Here is a 22,349-nt window from a genome sequence, read left to right as displayed (position 1 = left end):
CACTACTATATTTACTACTATGTTTATTTTTACGCGCAACACAAAAGTGTACTATCCTCAGCGGTCGGTGACGAACTAAACATTGGCCGAATGTGTAAACACCACACGCCAAGCTGGGCCAAGATTCCTTTGATGTGTGCCCAAAAAACCGACAACTCGCCGAATGCGCGCCAACCTTGACAAATGTCCGCCAACCTGCACCAATACCCCGTGTACACATTGGTGATGGCGTCTATTGGCCGCACTTGGCCAACGTGTACTGGGGCCTTTATATAATTTCTGAACGACCAACAACTGTGTCAAATAAAAGACAGTAATGACAGCAACTGTCAAAAACTTTTGATAGGTTATGTTTTCAAGCTTGTCGTCGTATAACTAAATTTTCAATGATTTCTATACTTTATCAAGAACAAACAAAGTTTAAAATCGAAGGAAACATGAGTAGGGAAAATATTATCACCGTTCACCAACGTCAAGATGTAATGAAAACAAGATTGTTGCCGCGTTCGTCATTCGACCCCTTATCAACGAATTTTAATCAAAGCGAAACTAATTACAATTGTAGATAAGATGTATTACCTAATTTAATCGCTTACGCTGGGGGCATAGCGCACGTCGCCATTACTGTAAAAATGGCTGGTTTAGTGACGAAAAAGAGCGGCTTGCTCGTGAAGTTAATTAAAAATGTGAATGATTGCACAAAACGGTTGTCTTCTCACTTCATTTACTATCCTGACAATGAGAAACCCGTGGAAGGTAAGAAAGTAATCTTAAAGCATGACATTACAATAATATGGAGTAAATATCATCACATAGTTGGCTGACATGCAATAATAGACAATAATTTCATTGTACTGGTATCACATGATGTAGTAAAACTTACTAAATTGTAACATTATCATCATGCATATTATTATATCCAGAATATGAATGATTTTAACTCTCTTGGGAACACTCACATTATTACCTACAAAATTGTAGGTTTAAATCACTCAAAACTTTATATTATTTGCAATTACAATAACAGTGCATATTGAATTTAAGCTGCCAGTTACAGCACTTATTTTTATTATTGTATAGCAACAAGATAAAAACTAGATAAAAAGCAGTGATTTGCAATCAATATCAGCAATTATATTTATTATTTTTATTGGGTTATAAAATAAACCCTGTGAAATCTCAACAATGCTATGGTGTCCAAGATATACTTACAATTTACATACAAAATTAAAAACTTGCATTGATACTTGTCTGGTTTATTCTTTACCTACAAGGCCACCACTTTATTTATTTATTTATCTAACACTTTTCCCCTCAAACATTTACCTCTATAAGAGTAAAAAGATTAAAACAAAGATATTATCTATGCAATTCCAGGTGAGACCGCCAAGATGAATATGATGCAAGCCATCAACAATGCTATGGACATCACGTTGAAGAATGACCCGACCGCCGTGCTGTTTGGTGAAGATGTGGCTTTTGGAGGAGTCTTCCGATGTGCACTTGGGTTACAAGTATGTGTGTTGTTTACTTATTGTCGTCTGGTTTTTTAATATTTCTCTGGGGGCAGACTCAACTCTCCAAAAATATTGTTGAGACATCCATCTGATACGGTTTAGAATTTACATACATTGACTGAAATTCATTATATTCAAGTGAATGAATAGAGGTTGAGTAGGTATACATATAAAGGAGTACATAGGGGGAATACTTCCTTATATCTCAATAATATTATATAGTTACTAGCCGTATCTATGTATTACACAGAGAAGGTAAAAATAAAGGTATGATTCCGAACGACGCTGCACGCAGCAGTGTTGCCGCAGCAGTGTTGCCGCAGCAGTGTTGCCGCAGCAGTGCTGCCCAGCAGTGCTGCCTGCCGCGCTGATTTCGAGCAACGCGGCAGTGTCGCTCTGTTCGTGGTGATGCGTTGTTGTGTATTCGTTAGTTTACTTAGAGTTGACAAGATGTCGATTGATGACCAACTTTGATTTATACTGTTGGAAGAGGAAGAAGTCTGAGTCAGAGAAATTCATCCTTTTGTTGTCAATTTACGTGTCAACATTCAAGTAGGTACTCTTGCTGCGGCGGCAGACGCGTCACTACTGGTCTGTCGCGGCGGTAGGGCGACACTGACGCGCAGCAGTGCTGCCGCTACATTGCTGCCGCGACATTGCTGCCTAGCTCGGAATGTAATCTCATATAAGCCAATAGAAATTGTACGGGGACCAGTAGTGTCGCGGCAGCACTGCTGCGACCGCACTGCTGCGTGCAGCGTCGTTCGGAATCATACCTTAAAGGTAGAAGTAATCAAGAAAGAAGATAAGGGGAGTAGGATATAAGGGGATGAAATAGTTGGCCAAATATATAATTGGCTCTCCAACCAAAATGAGAACCATTTATCTCTTTCATACCATCAAACAAAAGCCCCAAACTACTTCTTCCCTAACATATACAAACTAACATAAAATCAATGTTTCCAGGAGAAATACGGCAAAGACCGAGTGTTCAACACGCCGCTCTGCGAGCAGGGTATCGCAGGGTTCGGTATCGGGCTCGCCACGGCCGGAGCCACGGCCATCGCGGAGATACAGTTCGCTGACTACATATTCCCTGCTTTTGATCAGGTTTGTTTTAAATAGTTATAGGTAGCTAGCTGATTACCGTGGTTTCAATATTGTCCTGAGAATATTGAATTCTATTAGTTGTTTAAAAACTTCTCTGCTTTGGTGGAGTGAAATTTTGTAATAGAAGCTAGCAAAAATATACAATACACACAAAAACTTTTATACTTATTTATCTATCTATACAATAGCTACCGCCTGTAGTTTCATCCTCGTTCTGTGGGAACTACTTTGTGCATCTAGTTATAAAGTCTACAGCATACCTTGATAAAAGCGCTGTCACGCACACTGAAAGAATTATTGAAATCGGTCCAGTAGTTCGTGAGATTAGCGCATTCAAACAAACATACTTTTTTATAATTATTTATACATTATAAGTACATGGAAGTGTAGGTCTGTGATACTATTTTCTCACATAATTCCAGTTTCGAATGACAACAATTTTCACACAAACAACATGTGCTGTTATGCACATGTCCAACAATTGTTGAACACGAGTGTATTCTGTTGTTGTTGCATGTAGTGGCGTCACACTTTACTGATAGTAAACAATGATATCGTGATTGATAACACGTCATTATGCGTTTAAATGAAAATAACTAGTAATTTATTCTATCTTCTATCTGCTATTATCTGGTGCAATAGGGTAGTGAGAGCTATTTGTGCCATTAGTCAGTGGCGTAGCGTGGGTATCTGCCGCCCGGGGCAGTCGTCGATTTTTGCCGCCCCTTCCAGCGTATTTTTTTTAACAAGTGTTACTGGCCGTTTGTCATTTTTAACCGACTTAAAAAAAAGGGGTAGTTTTTTTTTTGGTATCGACGTTAAAAATCATCAAATGACATTTGATCATTCCAGAGCCGTGGCAGAAGGGGGAGGTTCTCAAGTAGATTTTTCTTTTATATCTTTGTTACTTGATTTCTTTAAGGTTTTAAAATTCTTTTAGGTACGCAGGCTAGCGAAGTAGGTGCCTGTACGAAATTATTATAAATACTATTTAGTATATACGAAATTGAAATAATTTTAAATGCGGAGCTACTTTAAACTGTTTAACAAATTAATTTAATTTACCTAAAGTATACCTAAGCGTGAAATTTGGCTTGTATCTAGGTAGGTATTGCTATAGCATTCAAGTTTATCTAAACCAGTGATTCTTAACCTTTTAGTCCTGAGGGACCACTTGTAACTAAAGTTTGTCTTGCCGGGGACCACCTCATCGGTTTACCTAAATTAGCACTCTGCTAAAAGCATGTCGGCAGTTGTGTAGGTAAGCAAATGCAAATAAAGAAAAACATGCCTGTGTAGTTTCCAAATGCGCGAGCGAAGCGAGCGCGAAATTTTTATCGGACTTAAAACAAAAATTACGATAAATTTAGCTCAAACGTACTTAACGTTTTGTTTGTAGACAAATGCAAAAACAAGGGCCATAATATAGTTTCTGAATAGGCGAGCGAAGCGAGCGCGAAATTTTTATCGGACTTAAACCAAATATTACGTAAAACTAGCTTTTGCCCGCGACTTCGTACGCGGATCCTGTCCCTTATGCCAGCGACTATGGGGTCAGCAAAATCAAAGATCTGAATAGTCGCAATAGACGTGACCATAGGGATAAAAGTAGTGATTCTAATTAGACCGCATTTAAGTTGTGTGTGGCAAAAATATTACACGTAGGTATTATTTCGTAAAAAAACATTAAATAGATGACAAAGTCGTGGTGACTTAGTGGAATTCGTGGTGGTTTAGTGGGTAGAGAACCAATCTCTCAAGTATGAGCGTGCGTCTTTGATTCCAGGTCTGGCAAGTGCCTGCCAATGCAACTTTTCTAAGTTCGTATGTACTTTCTACGTATATTTTGGATACCAATGACCGTTATTTGGAGGGGATGTTAAACTGTAGGTTCCGACTGTCATTGAACATTCTTGGCAGTCGTTATGGGTAGTCAGAAGCCAGTAAGTCTTACCAAGGGGTAACCGGGTTGTGGAGGTCAGATAGGCAGTCGCTCCTTGTAAAACACTGGTACTCAGTTGCATCGTGACTGGAAGTCGACCCTAACATAATTGGGACAAAGGCTCTTGAGATAATAACGACAATAATAATGAGATATAGGCACCGCAAGACATCTGAGGCTGATGACGGGGAGTAGCGACCCCGCGGGGCTATATATACTGAGTTCTCCAGGGAGAGTATACTGTCCCCCATCTCCGGCCGGTCGGAGTGAACCATGACGGGGGTAGGTCTCACGCCTCTGGCTTGGCTTGGCCGTCCAGAGTGGAGTCGCTAGAGCAGGATTAGTGGCCCTGCTCGGAGGGTAGGTGCCTCATGGTAAGCACAGGGAGCGCGTAATCCGCGTTTAAAGTCCGCCGAGGTATCCTCACCCTTCAGCCGCTCATGTCCCTATTGCCCTCTTGTTGCTATTCAGTGACTGGTTACAGTAAGTGAGGTGGCGAGTCTCCACCTGCCGTTTTTACATGTACCTAATACATTGTCATCCACTAACATCCCATCAAAATAGCCCAAGTAGTTTTCCTCCATAGTTAGCAATAGTTTAGCACAGAACCGGGGATTGTCTTTTTTTTAACGACGTCCACCGGGGATTGTCCTTGGGTTCATTTCTATAGTGTATAAAGGGATAATCGTCGGTTTTGTGTCACCATTTCATTAAAGTTGTCTCAAAAGGGCTTCAGCGTGTTGGCTTCGACCCCACGTTTGCCTCCCAAAAATTTGGAACTCTGTAGTCCCGAGGTCTGGAAGAGATATACAAAATAATAATGAAGATAAAACGCAACAAAGTTAGAGAGTGGAGGCTCGTGACGCCACGTCTAGGTATGTAAAATTTGTACTAAGCAGTGACTTAACACGAAATTCAAGCGTTGTTGTATCTTCGTTATTATTTGTTTGTGAGAGAGAGAAAAGAAAAATGCGTGTCCATTATTTTAGGGTTATCTAAAAGACGGACTAATTACTTATTTTGATTCACTATACCTATTTCATAACATTCATTTCTATACATTTCAAGTGTAGTATTGCTCTTGAAGTTCCACATCAGGTGTTCCAGATCTTCGATGTTTACACGTCAATAGAGAGTGCTTATCAGATTGAACCACTTTTGCTAAAACGTCATATCTTTATAAGCTATAGTCTAGCTGGGCTCCTGGGTTTCCACATTAGGTGTTTTACATCTTCAATTTTTATAAGTCAACAGAGAGTGCTTATCAGATTGAACAACTTTTGCTAAAACGTCATACCTCTATATGCTATAGTCTAGCTGGGCCCCTGGAGTTCCACATCAGGTGTTTTAGATCTTCAATTTGTATAAGTCAATAGAAAGTGCTTATCAAATTGAACAACTTTTGCTAAAACGGCATACCTGTATATGGTACAGAGAAGCTGGGCTCTTGGGGTTCCACATCAGGTGTTCCAGATCTTAAAATTTATAATCTCAGCTGAAAATGCTCATCAAATGAAACAATTTTTGCCACGGCACCATATTTGTATCTCTTATAGTTTTATTGGTCTGTTGGAGTTCTGCATCAGGTCTTCAAGTTTCGAAGATAAATTATAGCCTATATGTTGACCAGGCCTAATACTGATACAACAAAGAAAAAATCATTGAAATCCGTTCAGTAGTTCGGAAGATTAGCGTGTACAAACAAACAGACATACAGACATACAGACAAACAGACAGAATTTTTTTTTTGGATTTGTGCTCCATTACTGTTTCTAAACCCCACCCAATTATTATTTTTTTAATATATTCAATGTACAGACACAGTTTTTTTACAGATTTATTATATGTATAGATTTAGCTCAAACGTACTTAACTTTATAATTGTTTGTTGACAAATGCAAAATTAAGCGCATACAGTTTCTGAATACGCGAGCGAAGCGGGCGCGAAATTTTAATTATTTTTTATTTAAGACTAAATTGGGTAAATTTTGCCGCCCCCTAAAAGCTGCCGCCCGGGGAATTTGCCCCCCCCTGCCGCCCCCCCTCGCTACGCCACTGCCATTAGTGTAATGTTGCTTACTGATATTACAAATGCAAAAGTAATACTCGTGTGTCTTTATTTAATGCCTAAACTACTGGAAGGTTTAAAGCGAATTGAGTACACAGGTGGCCTAAGAAAGAGTATGGGTTACTTTTTCACAGTCGCAAAGCAACACTCTTCCGGGTGGGTAACATAGGCTATATTTTACCTCGCTCGGTATGGGCAGTTGTTTCGACGGAACACGGGTGAAACCGCGGGAAATTGGTTATTATAGGGGTGTATGTATGTAGATAATGGATAATATTATATGATAAAACACTAGGTATCTATTCCTATTGGTATATGTAAGTACGTTAAATTCTTTCTCTTCACATAAATAAAATATTGTTACCCACAGATAGTAAACGAAGCAGCAAAAGCCCGCTACCGCTCCGGCGGTCAGTTCGACTGCGGCGCCCTGACGATACGTACTCCGTGCAGCGCGGTGGGGCACGGCGGCCTGTACCACTCACAGAGCCCTGAGGCATTCTTCGCACATGTACCTGGACTTAGGGTAATGTACTCTATACTCAAGTCTTTACCTATTCGTCGTAATCGTCACAACGGAAAGATGTCCAATGCAGGGGCCCGATTCTCCTAAGTTAATAATATCAAAATTGAATAGAAATCGAATCGCAATATGATCGCAATAGCAGTTTTAACCATATCGGGCATTCTGCTACTAATATAAGACCAATCGTTCGACCAACGACATTCGATTGGTTTGCGATTGGTCTGCTATTTTGATGATTTTGGTCTATACGGTAGTTTGCTCTACAATCATATTGCAATCGTAGATCATTTGCAGACAAAATGATTAATTATTGAATGACAGAAAAGGATAAAAACGTTTATTTCAAATAAAAAATAGCGGAATGCCACATACGCTTCAATCGTAATCGAGTCGTGAATGGATCGCAATCGAATGTGAATCGTATGTCGCTTAAGTAAAATTAGGAGAATCGGGCCCCTGGAGTACTGCTTCTCCGTGCCTATACTCAACATTTTAGTGTACCTATGTATGTATGTGTGTCCCTGAAGAACTCGTGAGTTCTTCCTTGTTTTGGAAGATACAAAAAAATTGTGAGCGTCGCGTCTAACAACCAGTTTTAGCAAGAGGTATTGGGTTGCTCGGGTAACTGGGTTGTGGATGTCAGATAGGCAGTATCTTCTTGTAAAAAAACTGGTGTTCAGCTGCAATCGGTGATACTGTACCGACCCCAACATAGTTGGGAAAATACTAGGCAGATGGTATGGCATGGCATATGTTACTGCCAAATGTCATTAAAATACATCCGACATTTTTCCATACTTAAGTTTCGCCTGTAAAATATAATAATTGCGCTTTCCAGGTCGTAGTTCCTCGAGGTCCCATAACTGCCAAGGGTCTGTTGCTGTCCTGCATCAAATCCCGTGACCCTTGCCTGTTCCTGGAACCCAAGATACTGTACCGATCAGCTAGCGAAGAGGTGCCGGTAGAAGATTATACCCTGCCACTTGGGAAGGCACAGGTTTTGAGGGAAGGTGGGTAGACTTATGATCATTTCTTCTTACCGGGTTTTTGGGGAATGTTTTTTGTAAAATTTGGTCTCCAAAAAGTGCTGATTTTCAGCCTGGTTTCACTAAATTGCTTGTTATATATTTTTTTTCTATCACCAAGCAGGAATTTGAGAATTACATTACATTAACTTGCTTCTGCCGGCGTTTTCACCTGCTTTCCATGGGAACTATATACTTCGTGCACCCAGTTAAAGCTGAGTTGCCCATTCTACCACTGAGAGTTTTCCAAATTAGTCGAGTACATCCAACAATTGCGTGCGCGTGCAGACAAATTCTTCAGCATTATATTACAACACATATATTTTATTCATGTACTATTCTAAACTTTTTTATATTTATGTATTTAAAGTCGTGGTGGCCTAGTGGGCAAAGAACCAACCTCTCGAGTATGAGGGCGCGGGTTCGATTCCAGGTCAGGCAAGTACCAATGCAACTTTTCTAAGTTTGTATGTACTTTCTAAGTATATCTTAGACACCAATGACTGTGTTTCGGATGGCACATTAAACTGTAGGTCCCGGCTGTCATTGGACATCGTTGGCAGTCGTTACGGGTAGTCAGAAGCCAGTAAGTCTGACACCAGTCTAGCCAAGGGGTATCGGGTTGCCCGGGTAACTGGGTTGAGGAGGTCAGATAGGCTGTCGCTTCTTGTAAAGCACTGGCACTCAGCTGAATCCGGTTAGACTGGAAGCCGACCCCAACATAGTTTGGGAAAAAGGCTCGGAGAATGATTTATATTTATGTATTTATTTTAATATTTCAGGTGATGCAGCCACACTAATAGGTTGGGGCACACAGATACACGTGCTGCTGGAAGTGGCGCAACTCGCTGAAGAAAAGTTGGGAGTCAAATGTGACGTCATTGACCTACAGTCTATCCTGCCCTGGGATGAGGAGACTGTTTGTAATGTGAGTTAACTTTTACCTTATTTTGGAATAGAAAATTCTTTATTGTACACCATTAGGACAATTCAAACAAATACGTATCGATCGCTAAAAAACAAGTTCTTCCATAAAACTTTTGGATGGAGACAAACTGTAGGCATACAATATGCTATGTAGTTGCTTCACCCGCGGCCTTTGGGAACTATATTTCCCGTACCCGGATAAAATAAAATAAATTATAGCCTATGTCGTTTGGGGATAATGTAACTTCCTGCTTCTCAATTTAAACTACTACTACTACTACTAGCTATATATTCGACGTATATTTAGTATGGGAGCTTACTTTCTTTATACTATTTTTTTTGTGTTATTGATTTCAGTCCGTTAAGAAGACAGGTCGTTGTCTGATCTCTCACGAAGCGCCTCTCACGTCAGGATTTGGCGCCGAACTTGCCGCTACTATTCAGGTAACTATTATTTAAAACCTTGTCCGTAAAACATCGGACTATTTCATAAGAATCTTTATATTAAACTGGTAGTTTCTTGTCTATGCGGCTGCCGTGCCCTATACCTTGCCTTTTTCAATTTTATCTACTTTGGCTTTTGGGCCACATGGTGCGAAAGTCTTCCTAATAACACAAGTATTTTTCTACGAAGCCAACCTTTTGAACTGGTATAATACTCCCCGGTCAGTGGGCCTGTGTTCAACAGCGGTAGTTTGTTCGGATGTGAAAATGTATTAACTTAACACCTTTTTTAAATCTTTCAATATTATTCCAGGAGGAATGTTTCCTACACCTAGAGGCGCCGATCTCCCGCGTGGCGGGCTGGGACGCTCCCTTCCCACATGTCTTCGAGCCATTCTACCTGCCCGACAAGTGGCGATGCTATGAAGCACTCACACAGATGCTCAAATACTAACCTCTACAGTTCATATGGAAGATAATCATCAGTTTTAATCAATAAATTATACAAATTATACGTTAATGTTTGATTTTTTGTTGTTTAATCCAATAGAATACATTGGGCAAAGGCTCCAACGTGAACTAACAAGACTTGTCTAACTTAATAATACACGAGCTGCTTTCATAATTTAAAAAACGGTCAGGAAAAGATAATACTCATTGGTGAGGCCGGGAAAAAAATTGAAATGGAGCGGGAATTTAAAAATCGAATGCGAGGGAATCTGTATGGCGGTGAACACAAATCGTATTTTAAAAACTATTGATGAAATTCCGTGAGAAACCAATAGGTACCTACCCACTACAACTATTTGCAGCAATAAAGCCCACATACCTTGTGAATCCAGGAACTATTACTAGATATTTTTATATTACTATTTTTGCACATTCTGTATGGAAGAAGTTGGCAAAAGAAAACAAATAATTACTTATTCAATTTATTAAAAAATGAAAATCAATCCATAAAAATAACTAGACATTAAGAACAGTGAAGTTAGTAGAAATACTTAAGAACAAAATGTCAATTTTATACGAAATTAAACACGCCTAGGTCTCTTCGTTTGTGCTGTCGCATCGAAAACTTAAAAATTATAAGAAAAATAAATCAAATGTGTGTATGCGTCGGATATACCCTATGAAACTTATCCTACTTAAGACGAACATTTTTTAAACAATTTGTTCCAAAACATCAGTAAAATTCAGTAACAATTATAAGCCCTTGAAACTTTGTAACTTAAATCAAACAGTAAAATTACATCTGAATGTTGTGATGTCCAATATTTACAATTGAAGTAGCAGATTTAATTTCACGTTCTAAAACTATTGAAAAACAATATTTTCCCTCAAAATCTAAGGCATTTTATGACCAGCACCTTAATAGGAAAATAATCAGATCAGTGACTACACAAAGTCGTAAAAAATTTAATTGACAAGTACAAAGGTTTTAAGCTTAACACAGGCTATGGGACACAGCCCACTTGGGATATATTTTTATATAATAATAAAATATAACACAGGTACAATATAATTATTACAATCATTGACGTATTCAGGCAAGACTTTGTACAAACCAAGCATTTTATGACTCTATTTTATCAAAAACATATTTTTGAAGTACCAATGCATTAAAACCTAAGATGAAGTTAATGGAAACAACATACAAATGAACATATATTATGCAGAACATTTATTATGAATAAAAAAATGTTAGAAAATGAAAGCTGATCAATTTATAGTCAATCTGCACATATTCTTTATAATTAAATCCTACCTACCTATCATCAAATCAATCCATCAGTTTGTAGACCAGATAAAAATGCAACGAAATCAACTCGAGCTGCAAGACAACTTCCAAAGTTATTCGCAATAAATAAATGAAGCTTACAAGTAAGTCGCTAGACTCGTGCACAGTCAGCCAAGAAGTGTCTACCAGTTTTGATTAAAAATTCTGTGAGATCTAATATTGCTAAGATTCACTTTTCTAACTGAGCATAATGGGAAATTGAGTTTGTTTTCAACAACATAGTTCGGCGACTGTAGCACGCAAGTATAACTGTCCGGCTTGGGTGTGGGCTAGTCGTCGCGGCGCGAGTGGCGCTTGGGCGCGAGGAAGGGGCCGGCGCTGGGCGAGGCGGGGAAGCGCTGCATGTAGCGCTCGAGGCGCAGGTACTTGACGGTGATGAGGCGGCCCTCGTACCACCAGCCGTGCAGGCTGCGGTACACCACGCCCGCGTCCGTCGGCGACGCGCACTTCACGTACACGCAGCCCGACGTGCGGTCGATGTCGATGTGCAGGATGTTGCAGTGGCTGTCGCACTTCTCCAGAATGGCGTCCTGTATCTTCACTCGCAGTAATGAATTGTTGTCGTTCTTGTCAAACATGTGTCGTATTTTTAAGCAGGGAGTCGGGGAGACGACCAGGTTGTTGACTGAGCCTTCTTGAGTTTCAAAAGCCTGGCCTTGCCATGATGCACTGCGTTTGGGGCTGCTGTGAGGAGATATCCACCTCCACACGCGGCAATCCTCTCCGTCGACTGACTGCACCTCCATGCGAACCCTACTCTCGTTCCTCTGTATGAACTTGACGGCGGCGTCCCAGACGGACGCCATTTTCTCCCTGTTTTGTGGCAGGATCAGTGTATCTCTCACATGGTCCACAGATATGTATGGTTCTCCACTATCCTCAGTCTCTTGAGATATCACATCGATAATTTGCTCCACCATAGAATAGATCTCTTCACTTTTCCTTTTCTGATACAGTACATAGTATTTGTAAGCTCTTTGTAGCCCTAAGCCTAGTAAAGTTAGGAGGGCAATTATAATTAGACTGGACCCAGCTGAGTACAATGTGTTGATGAATAAACATGAGAGGGGTGTTGATGGGTCTGTGAGGCTGATAGCAACAGTGCCCTTGGCTCGTTGTTGGACAATCAAGTCTGTGGCGCTGATGGTAGTGAACTCTGCATCCTTAGTGTACAAGTTACTCAGTTGAACAACTTTGAGTCCCCAGCGGGGGTTGTTTATCAGCAGCACTTGCAAGTTGTTCAGGTCAGTGCGACACTGGCTGACATCAGAGGTTTCAGCCTTAGCACTGGCTATGTCAATAATTTCTCTCTCAGTGAGATAGGGCAGAGAGCCAGGCTGGCCACATTTGTATGCTGCTATTCTCGCTGTCAATTCCGGATGTATGAGTTTTAGTAGACTTTTAGCATAACTGACTTGTTCCTTAGGCACACAGTTGATCCCTGGTCTATTGCCAGGTATGTGCAACTGACAGATTGGTATGACACTGTTCTGATCATCCGCCACTGACGTGATGTCGTTTTTCTTAACTATATACATGAAAAATAAGCAAAAAAAAAAAAGTGCAACTAACACAACCAGAGCAAGGGACACAAGATTGTTCTTTAAAAACTTCTTATCAGTGGCAGACTTGTAGTCGCCTATGTCAGAACGATTGATTCCAGTTACAAAAGACCTGCGCGGTAACACTGTGCTACCATTGTTTGTGTCTCTGTCCAGGAAAGATGTGCTTCTTGGTGGATCTGACTTGAGTGCAGACAGACGTCTTGTGAAGTTACTTAAGTATGGAGATTCTACCTCATCAATAGTAGAAGTAGACGGCTGATAAGTACTTGTAGAGTAGTTTGAAGTATAGCTAGATGATGGTATAATGGACGGCCTGTCAGCCAGTGAAGATGTCAAACCTAACCGTGAGCGTATTGAATTGAGATTATCAGAGGAAGACAAAGTGGATGAGTATGAAGATGAGTAGTTGGTAGGTATGATAGATGCTCGAGAGAACACTGATGTCTTAGGGGGACTGATGCCAACACCCACGTCAACAGAGGGTAATGTGCTGGAGATGTAGTCGCTCGACCTTGAGTTGCTTCGGAAGGGGCTGGACGTCTTCTTGTCGGCGTCCACATCACTGTCGGAGCCGGTCTCGTAGTCGTCCTGGTCGTTAGCCGCGTACGTGCGCTTGATAGTGCGAGTAGTCACTGTCTCTACCTCTTCGTGTGTTCTCATTGCAGGTTTTTCCTCGTCAGACTCGGAGCCCTTATCAGAGTCTCGTTTCGCGGGAGAACCCTTCTTAGGGGGCGGGCGACGCGTCTTGTTGGCGGCGGGCGGCAACATAGCCCCGCCGGTCGTCGCTCGGCGGCCACGTTTCTCTTTAGCATTCGTAGTTGTGTCTAAATCGGACTCCTCGCCGCTTGAGTAGCGTGCGAGCGACCGCCTTGTGTCAGCTTTGTTATCGACGTTAGTTCGAGGTTTGGTTTTGTTGTCTAATACTAATTTCAACTTTTTCACCAACAACTTTCTTGTGGATGCCGTTATAGGCATTATGGGGAACCCATGCTCGGCTAGTTTCGTCCGCAGCTCCGCATCTGACATTGAGTCGACTTGATCGGCCATTGTGAAGTCTGCAAGCACAATATTACAGGTTATTTACACATGCACTCACTAGAACACTGTTTATGTAACGATATTAGTAATAGTTCACCTTATTTACGAGATATGCACTGAAGAATTACGTCAAATTTATAATAAAATTCACCGGCGCGTCATGTCGCACGCACCGCGAAAGAACGTCGTTATTTAGTGTTGCCACTTAATAATTTTATTTACCCCTTTATTTACATTGCGATACACGTTTCACAATGTTGTGTTATATTATGATGTCATATATCTATTAATAGAACACTACGTCACTCATTGCGTCATATTTATATTTGTGGATGTAAATACAGGCGATATTATACACCCTTCATCAATGCATGAGCATGCTCAGGTGGGAAAATGAAACGCTCAATTTTGGTCATGTATCTTGATACACAGATTTCTAAATTGTTTTCATAGTTAATCGGATTATTTCTGATCAAACATATCGAAGCAAAAAAAACCGATTAATTAATTAGTGATTATTTAAGTAGGATGGCAAGTCCAATGTATTGTATTTTCTGAAACTGATTGCGAGAATATCAGCACATACATGATCGGTACATGGTTTTCGATACTACAACTTTTAATTACTCAATTAAAATGCACTTATTTCGGTCATTATTTATTTATTCCTCGTAATTTAATAAAATGACTAATCTTCTAAACTACCCGCGAAATTTAAATCCATTACCTACATACATTTTGCTCTCCTCTCCGAGCCGGTCTGTCTGAACGGACCCTAAACATTCTTTATTATTTGCAACTTCCTTTTCTATGCAAGCAGTCCTGGTATCTAGACCTGCGTTCAGGGGTAAATCTGAATAAACCATCAAACATAATTTTTATATTGATTTCTGACACTTACGCGAATATTAGACATTTAAATAAAACTACTTTTACGGATTTTATCCGTAACGGTATGGTAACGGTGTAAAGGATCCGAAACGTCGGGATTAAATAATATTAATATAACGCGATAAAATCCGTAAAAGTTGTTTTATTTAAACATAATTTTTAATTTATTTACCAACATTTCAGAGAAGTATCTAGGTAAGCTTTAAGTGTAGTTGTTAAATACCTTTTTTATTTATATTTGTATGTCGATGCTACGGCGAAACATGCAGAACATAAAGCTGGGTACTCACTTAGAAGTGTAGCACGTAACGTATCAGATACGGTATCAACCTGCAACCGGCTCGTCCACGGTCCTCACGAGCACACTGCGAGCCGCCTTTGTGTTCGCAGTGAAACCGTCACTCGGCGGGTCACTGCGAGCTTACAGCGCTCCACACGCGAGCGGCTTGCGGCGGGCTCGTGCCTACGTACTCACTTGATACCGTATCTGATACGTTACGTGCTACACTGCTAAGTGAGTACCCAGCTTAATATAACCAATGTAACATCTTTGTACCCCGTGTTTCATACAAATAAAAGATTCTTATTCTTGCCTGGGTAACTGGTTAGAGGAGGTCAGAGGCAGTCGCTCCTCCAAGTAATGCACTGATACCCAGCTGCTTCTGTTTAGACTGGAAACCAACCCCAATATAGTAGGGAAAAGGCTATTCATGATGTTATTTGTCGAAACGCCAGCTAGTTGCGTATTTCTTTGGGCGATTTCACTTCTTCTTTACAAGATGAGTGGTTTTTATATATTAATTAATTGTTGTCGGTATTTCAACATATCGCCAATCCTCAATTTTCTAGATATTAGTAAATTCATGGAAAAAATAAAATACCGCCCCTTCGCACCACTTTATTTATTTGTTTCGCTATAACCAATTAGAATTACAATTGAAAGGGAGTGCGAACCACAACTTATAAATCTACACGAATAATGCACCTAATATTTAGTTCACAACTAAATATTACATTCACAGCGCTTCTAAACAATTATTTAATTTGGAATGCTAATTTATGGTAACGAAATAATTTAAAGCACCCATCACAAATAAATTTTAAACATCCATTACCTCGTATATCCTTGGTAATAAGGCTTAAAACATCTATAATTATCATTTATCAGCATACAAACTGTACAATACTTTATTATAAATAAATTATGAAGTAATTATATTACGTTCCTATACAATTTGACCAATAACAATAATTCAAAAGGTTTGAGTTTTAAACAATAAAATATTTAAATACTGTTAGATTCGGAATCCAGACAAATAAAGATTAGATTTAGATAAATAAAAAACTATACGTTAAAATAAAAAATAAAAAAAAAAAAAAAAAAGATCCCGACGAATTGAGAACCTCCTCCTTTTTGGGAAGTCGGTTAACAAATAGATACACGCAAGTAACCATATTTTTCAAAATTGAATTAATCATTAATTAATAATTTATTACATTGCAAAGTCTTCACAAATTGGGTGCTCGACTATTTTATATCTCTAACAAAAAACAACACGGCGAGCAACAAAACAATAAATACTCATTGAAGACTTTCTTACAAATAGGGTTATATAAATACCGTTTAACGGGAAAAGGATAGAAAATTTCAATAATCGATTTTACATCAGGTATGTATAACGATTTCAAAAATAGTCAAGTACCCGATTATACATGATCAATTTAATAGTTTACTATCACATACATTTACGTACAAAATAGAATAAAGTAATATGAAAATTTCTATTAAAATCCTATATTATTTTGTTCTGGTATAAAAGTTAAACCACGCCATACATGTGGTTTGCTTAGCTTATCAAAGTATTTGGTATGTTTTACTTAGGTATAACGTTACTGCGGCGGTTTCCATCCACCGAAGCCGATCTCCAGTTGTTTGGCTACTGCTAAACACAGTCTGTCTTGATTTGGGGCTGCTATCACCTGAAAGCATATAAAATCAAATTAGAAACTGTGCCACAGACATTAGCCCATTGATTTAGTGGGTATGAATTCAATACATGTTTCATGTAAAATAATGTTTTAAAATTATTCCGAATTAACGGCTAAAAGTAAACTTTGTCGTGTAAGACTTATCCAAAAAAAAAAATTGTGCTGCAAGATGAGTGGTCAAAATTAGAACAACAATTTCCATTTCATAATTATTTCGACCCGGTTTTTATTTTTATTTTTAACTTGCGAATTAGCTTATGGTACTGGTTTTACTGGAAGCTGAGCCAAACATATTTAACAAAATTCTAGGCCTTACCTGCACACCAACAGGCAGTCCTTTATACAGCCCCATGGGTACAGTGGTGGCCGGCATGCCGAGGATGTTGAAGGCCATGGTGTACATGACGCCGGAAGCCTTGAGGAACACCTGGTTGTGGTGATGTGCCTGGCTGATGAATACAGGGTAGATGAACACGCCGTTGTCGCCTAGGACTTTCTGGAAAATGAATAATACATAACATTACAAGAGGTACAAAATAACAATAACAAGGAAAAAATATTATTATAAAACTTTGGTATAGTTATCGCCAATTTTGGAGAATAAGTATACACGTCTTCATTGCACTTGATGTTCCGAGAAGTAAAAAGATTAGTGTGATCAATACCCAAGGTAAAATGTAAGATGATGCAAAAATATGTCTATAAAGAAGTTAGATATTTTATACAGTATCGATATATTTTAGTATGTATTTTGTCTGTATATACATAATTACAAATATAGTAATATGTTATATTTTTATATTTACCTGCATATGCTCACGTAGTTTATTCGCCTTGCCGTTGTAGTAACCTCTTCGAGAATCCGGTATGAACAAGTGACTTCTATTTATAACAGAGAAACTCAGTCCTTGTAGTGATCGCGACCCGCCACCGAACATATATTTTATAAGTTCAACGATTAAACTTTTATCACGCTGAAAAGAAAAAAAAAAGTACAAATTCACGCAACACTTGAATTAAAAAAAATATACAGTTTCCCCGAAATATGGGAAAAACATTCATTAATTTTTTGGCAACATTGTGAAAAAATTTAAATTCCGTTCCGTTTCACGGCACTTACTTTCGGATTGGCGGGGTCTTGCAACAGATTGGGAATGTCCTTCATTGAAAAGAATACCGACACCGATATTTCGACTGAGTCTTCTAAATCTTTGAATTTTTCCTGTAAGCAATAAAATTCATAACATGTACTTATGTTACCTGTTAGTGATTATGTAATTATGACTTATTTATTTATGGTTCAATGCAAATGTTATCAAGATTTTTTCGGATATACATAATAAGTAAATATACATGTTTAAGCCGTTGTAAATTTAAAATCCTACTACATAAATAATCTTTCTTCATGTCCTAGCTTGTTTGAACGCGCTAATTTCGAAACTAGTGGTATGACTTAAAAAATTCTTAGATATAAGATCATTATAAATAGACCATTTATTGGGCAATAAGTATTTAACTCGGGAAACAGGTTGAAACCACTGCCTAGATTACCAGGAACATTAATTACAATACAATAGAATCACATTTTTAAACGGTTTTATTTAGCTCACCCCGTTTGTTTTATTCTTACCTCACTAACAGTACAGCCACAATCTTTCTCGAGGTAAGCGACGGCGTTACGGATGGCGTCGTTGATGCAGCTCTCTACCTTCAGCAGCGCTACCGAGTCTGTCGCCTCGAACATATAGTGCACCTGGGAGATGAAATAGAGCTTGTTTAGTATATGGAAATATACTAACTTTAAAAAAATACATATGTGTTTTTGGTCAATAATGTTTAGGTATAAAAAATAAAAAAGACTATTTTCCATACTTAGCAGACATTTTCACCTTGGTAACTCTGGCGGAACAAACTCTTTTATGTCTATAGGAAACATCTTAAAATAATCAACAGCGCCAAATATAACTAGCGCCACGGCGGAACGCGATAGTGAGATACTTCACTTACACAGCAACTTTTCGGCTTTTTTAATTATTCACTTATCAAACTTGTTTCAATGGAAATATATTTTAACCAGTTGGCTTGCTTTGGTGATGACGTGACCCTTGCGACTGTTATGTAGCTTCAAGTTCGCAGCTCTTACTTACTAGGTACAAGTCTCTCTCTTTTCAAATTCCTGAAAGTTACTTTGTGACTAGATATCAAACGCATACCTTAACATCCTTCATATCAACAGGTACATCCAGGTTCAGTTGATTATGTTCTCCCGCCATAATGTTCATCAACAGCTTAAGATCATCAGCTCGTCGTGTCATGGGTCCGACGGTGAGGAACTTGGGGAAGTTCTCATCGCTGAGGGTCGGGATGTGGCCTTCTATTGAGATTATGCCTGGAGGAAGAAGTTTTGCATATAATTTTTAGTGTGAGAAGGTAAGTTTAAGCAAATTACTTCTTTTGTGTTACTTTTGTCTGTTTATGGGTAGTTTTTAAAAAGCAATTTTGATTATATTTTTTTTCAGGTGTAAGAGATTATGTAGGTATGGAAAAGATATTTATTTTGAAGGACCATTTATGCTAGACAGTGGCGGCTTATGTGTTTCATTTAATTTTCCAAAATTTTTATATTTCTTATCCATAATTTTCATACAAAGTGCAAATAAATAAATTATTCCGAAAATCAGTGCAACTTTGCCACTAGTTGTCTTGCCTTCCCTTACTGGGTATGGTCTGTCGTACATTGAAGCCCGACCGATTTGAAAAAAAAAAACTCAATGTTGGGGAGCGAAACTATTCCCGGGTGTCACAGGCTGTAGCTAGATGTCACACTTCACGAGTGAGGCCACAGGCGGGAGCTACCACGGCAGAAGTTCTTCTGCTTACCCGGCGTGGGCTTGTGTCCGAAGAGCCCGCAGAAGGCGGCGGGGAGGCGGATGGAGCCCGCGATGTCCGACGACACGCTCAGCGCTGACGCCGCGCTCGACAGTAGCGCTGCCTGAGGGACAAAACATATTGGATTTTAAATATGTACTTATTATTAATATAGAATTCAGTCGTGGTGGCCTAATGGGTTAAGGACCAATCTCTCATGCATGAGTGTATGTATAGGTTCGATTTATAGGTCAGGCAACTACAAATGTAATTTTCTAAGTTTGTATTGGATACCAATGGCTGATAAAGGTGAAAGAAAACATCTCGAGGAAACCTGGACGATAAAGTCTGAAATCAGCAACCCGCATTGAGTAAACGTGGTGATTTAAAAGTATTGGCGAAGCTGCTAAAAAGAAATAATACTCAGAAACCGTTTCCTCTTCTAACTCAATTGTGAAGGTGGAAGTGGATGGAATGAACGGTACCTCCATAACATTTTAATTTTATTTCATAAACCATTTTCAAGAAAAAGAAAACCCGAATCCATATTGATTCATCAGCTTAAGTGTTACAGTGCCGCAGACGGTCAGACAGACGCAAAGCGTTCAAACTTATAACAATCCTACTTTGTGCGTCGGGGGTTAAAAATAAATCAAGTCTCCTCTCACCTGTATTTACCTGTATTCATTGCACTTAATATACATAAATAAACTCTTTCAAGTTTGAGTGCGTGGTCAATACCTGGTCAGGCAAATACCAATGCAATTTTTATAAGTTATGTACTTTAAGTATATCTTGAACACCAATGACTGTGTTTCAACTGTAGGTCCCGGCTGCCATTGAACATCCTTGGCAGTCGTTACGGGTAGTCAGAAGCCAGTAAGTCTGACACCAGTCTAACCAAGGGGTATCGGGTTGCCTGGGTAATGGGTTGAAAAGGTCAGATAGGGCAGTCGCTCCTCGTAAAGCACCGGTACACCGCTGCATCCGGTTGGACTGGAAGCCGACCCCAACACAGTAAGGAAAATGGTTCGGGAGATGATGATGATAGGTACATGAATAAATTCCTATATGGCCATAAGTCAAAGGACCTTAACCTGTAGTACTCCACAAAGACGTAACATACAAACATGAAGTCATTATTGACGACAGTCGCTTGCGCAACACAAACAAACTTGCCACTTAGCGTATACTTAATAATACTCATGTAATGTATACGTTTGTGAAGTGACTTTGAGAAGGGCTGACAGTTGTGAAGATGAGTCTGCGAGAATTTTTGGAGAATAATGATTTATTCTGATTGGACTCTCGCTTTACGCCACCATCCGATACCTATAAATGCAATTTTAGTAAAGCGAGTCGCGGACCGCGTAATGTAATGAAAAACAACAAAAAAAAAAAACATGAAACCAACTTCAATAATATACCTAAAACGTTTTACACTTCCTTTTTTTGAAATCGGTTAAAAATGGTTATGTTGATTCCTAATTATTTTTGACACGCCAAGCTTTTTAATTTGGAGGTATCCAAAATTATGCTAGTTGTCACACGTCCTACAACTCATATTCTACAGTGTAGAATCTACAGCCTACTTATCTAATCTAAGTCTTTGTTACCTTTCTACCGACTGTGACAAAAATCGTAAAATATCATCAAGTTAAATATTATAGGAGTATCACGTCATTGCTAAAAGTATAGCACCCATAACTTAATATTACGGCAAACATTAGTCGGCCAGTTATGAAGGTGTTAACTACCCATGGTGTTATTGTGCCTTTATAAGTTTTGCTATGTGATAAAAGTATAGGCATGGTGTCTTTAGTAAGTATAAGTAATACTTTATGTCCTGTTATAAAAGCCAGATAAAATGTCTCGTCATCTGGGTCCAATTCATCCCATGTCTTTAATGTGTTTAGGTAATATATATTTTTTACGCTACGCTAAAGCTAGACTAAAAAATGCTAGAAATATTACTTCTATAAGGGACTTAAAATTAATCTAAAATCTTTTGATAATATACACCTTACCATCCATACTATACCATAGCAATGTTTATCTTAATTTCAATATTCCTCACCTCGCCACCAGAAGAACCCCCAGGCGTTCTATTCAAACAATACGGGTTATTCGTAGTCCCCCTCAGCAGGTTAGTGGTCTCCCATCCGAGGCATAGCTCGGGGGTGTTGGAGACCAGCAGTGGGATGGCTCCGGCTTTCTTCACGAGGCTCACGACACCACCGTCCGTGGTCGCTCGACGGCCAGCGTTTTCTAGGCAGCCTACTGAGTTTGATAGCCCTGAAAGTTAAAGAGTGGTATGGTGAGTGTGATTTTTGGTAATAAGAGCTACTGGACTCTAATGAGTTAAATGTAAAATTGAAATGACATAAGAAGTATGTAACTTTCTTACGGGTTTGGTGTGATGAAATCTTTTGTGTGATACACCTGCGTAATCACTTCAAATTTTCATCAGCTAAGTTATTTTGGACAGCTTTACCTACTGTTTTTAAATTATGTAAGTGCAGAGTATCATATAGAAAAATATTGAAGACAGTAGCATCATGAAACAGAGCCAGAATCCTTTTTGCCAAAACTGCTAATTAATAACGTTTTACGCGCGTATCCTGTATTATGAGAGCAATAT

The 22,349-nt window shown here is 39.1% G+C and overlaps 3 protein-coding genes across 6 annotated transcripts in view; 1 reads left to right on the top strand and 2 right to left on the bottom strand.

Moving 5' to 3' along the window:
- The first annotated feature begins 467 nt into the window (after window positions 1–467).
- On the top strand, window positions 468–10,073 carry LOC124632003 (2-oxoisovalerate dehydrogenase subunit beta, mitochondrial). Its single transcript, XM_047166657.1, has 8 exons — window positions 468–756; window positions 1,378–1,514; window positions 2,484–2,627; window positions 7,008–7,163; window positions 8,002–8,173; window positions 8,971–9,116; window positions 9,473–9,559; window positions 9,873–10,073. Exons 1-8 carry the CDS (start codon window positions 633–635, stop codon window positions 10,011–10,013), a joined length of 1,107 nt encoding a protein of 368 aa, XP_047022613.1. The 5' UTR covers window positions 468–632; the 3' UTR covers window positions 10,014–10,073.
- Window positions 10,074–10,478: 405 nt separating this feature from the next.
- Window positions 10,479–14,183, bottom strand: LOC124631779 (inner nuclear membrane protein Man1-like). The gene is made up of 2 exons (XM_047166377.1): window positions 14,058–14,183; window positions 10,479–13,977 (listed from the first exon to the last, which is right to left on the bottom strand). The coding sequence occupies exon 2, from the start codon at window positions 13,967–13,969 to the stop codon at window positions 11,627–11,629; it is 2,343 nt and encodes a 780-aa protein (XP_047022333.1). The 5' UTR covers window positions 13,970–13,977; window positions 14,058–14,183; the 3' UTR covers window positions 10,479–11,626.
- A 1,555-nt stretch (window positions 14,184–15,738) lies between these two features.
- LOC124631970 (fatty-acid amide hydrolase 2-A-like) overlaps window positions 15,739–22,349 on the bottom strand; it is a 36,264-nt gene continuing 29,653 nt past the window's right edge. For 3 of the 4 annotated variants that reach the window (XM_047166621.1, XM_047166622.1, XM_047166620.1), the window contains 8 exons: window positions 21,786–22,003; window positions 19,721–19,832; window positions 19,054–19,229; window positions 18,471–18,593; window positions 17,961–18,062; window positions 17,647–17,814; window positions 17,157–17,336; window positions 15,739–16,831 (listed from right to left, as the gene is read on the bottom strand). In XM_047166621.1, coding sequence (XP_047022577.1) covers window positions 16,742–16,831; window positions 17,157–17,336; window positions 17,647–17,814; window positions 17,961–18,062; window positions 18,471–18,593; window positions 19,054–19,229; window positions 19,721–19,832; window positions 21,786–22,003 — 1,169 coding nt within the window. In that variant the 3' untranslated portion in view covers window positions 15,739–16,741. The remainder of the gene's footprint in view (window positions 16,832–17,156; window positions 17,337–17,646; window positions 17,815–17,960; window positions 18,063–18,470; window positions 18,594–19,053; window positions 19,230–19,720; window positions 19,833–21,785; window positions 22,004–22,349) is intronic. The other variant, XR_006984566.1, reaches the window with a different exon arrangement.

Source organism: Helicoverpa zea, chromosome 7 (genome assembly GCF_022581195.2).
Source record: "Helicoverpa zea isolate HzStark_Cry1AcR chromosome 7, ilHelZeax1.1, whole genome shotgun sequence".
NCBI lineage: Eukaryota > Metazoa > Arthropoda > Insecta > Lepidoptera > Noctuidae > Helicoverpa > Helicoverpa zea.
Note: the sequence above shows the minus strand (reverse complement) of the source record. Positions and strands in the feature narration are given on the sequence as shown.

What these genes read in the sequence shown, in the direction of transcription:
- LOC124632003 (XM_047166657.1), top strand. Translation starts at nt 633, where the DNA reads ATGGCTGGTTTAGTGACGAAAAAGAGCGGCTTGCTCGTGAAGTTAATT. An exon ending in CAATGAGAAACCCGTGGAAG is followed by an intron (nt 757 to 1,377) that starts GTAAGAAAGTAA and finishes ATGCAATTCCAG; the next exon opens with GTGAGACCGCCAAGATGAAT. An exon ending in ATGAGGAGACTGTTTGTAAT is followed by an intron (nt 9,117 to 9,472) that starts GTGAGTTAACTT and finishes TATTGATTTCAG; the next exon opens with TCCGTTAAGAAGACAGGTCG.
- LOC124631779 (XM_047166377.1), bottom strand. Translation starts at nt 13,969, where the DNA reads ATGGCCGATCAAGTCGACTCAATGTCAGATGCGGAGCTGCGGACGAAA.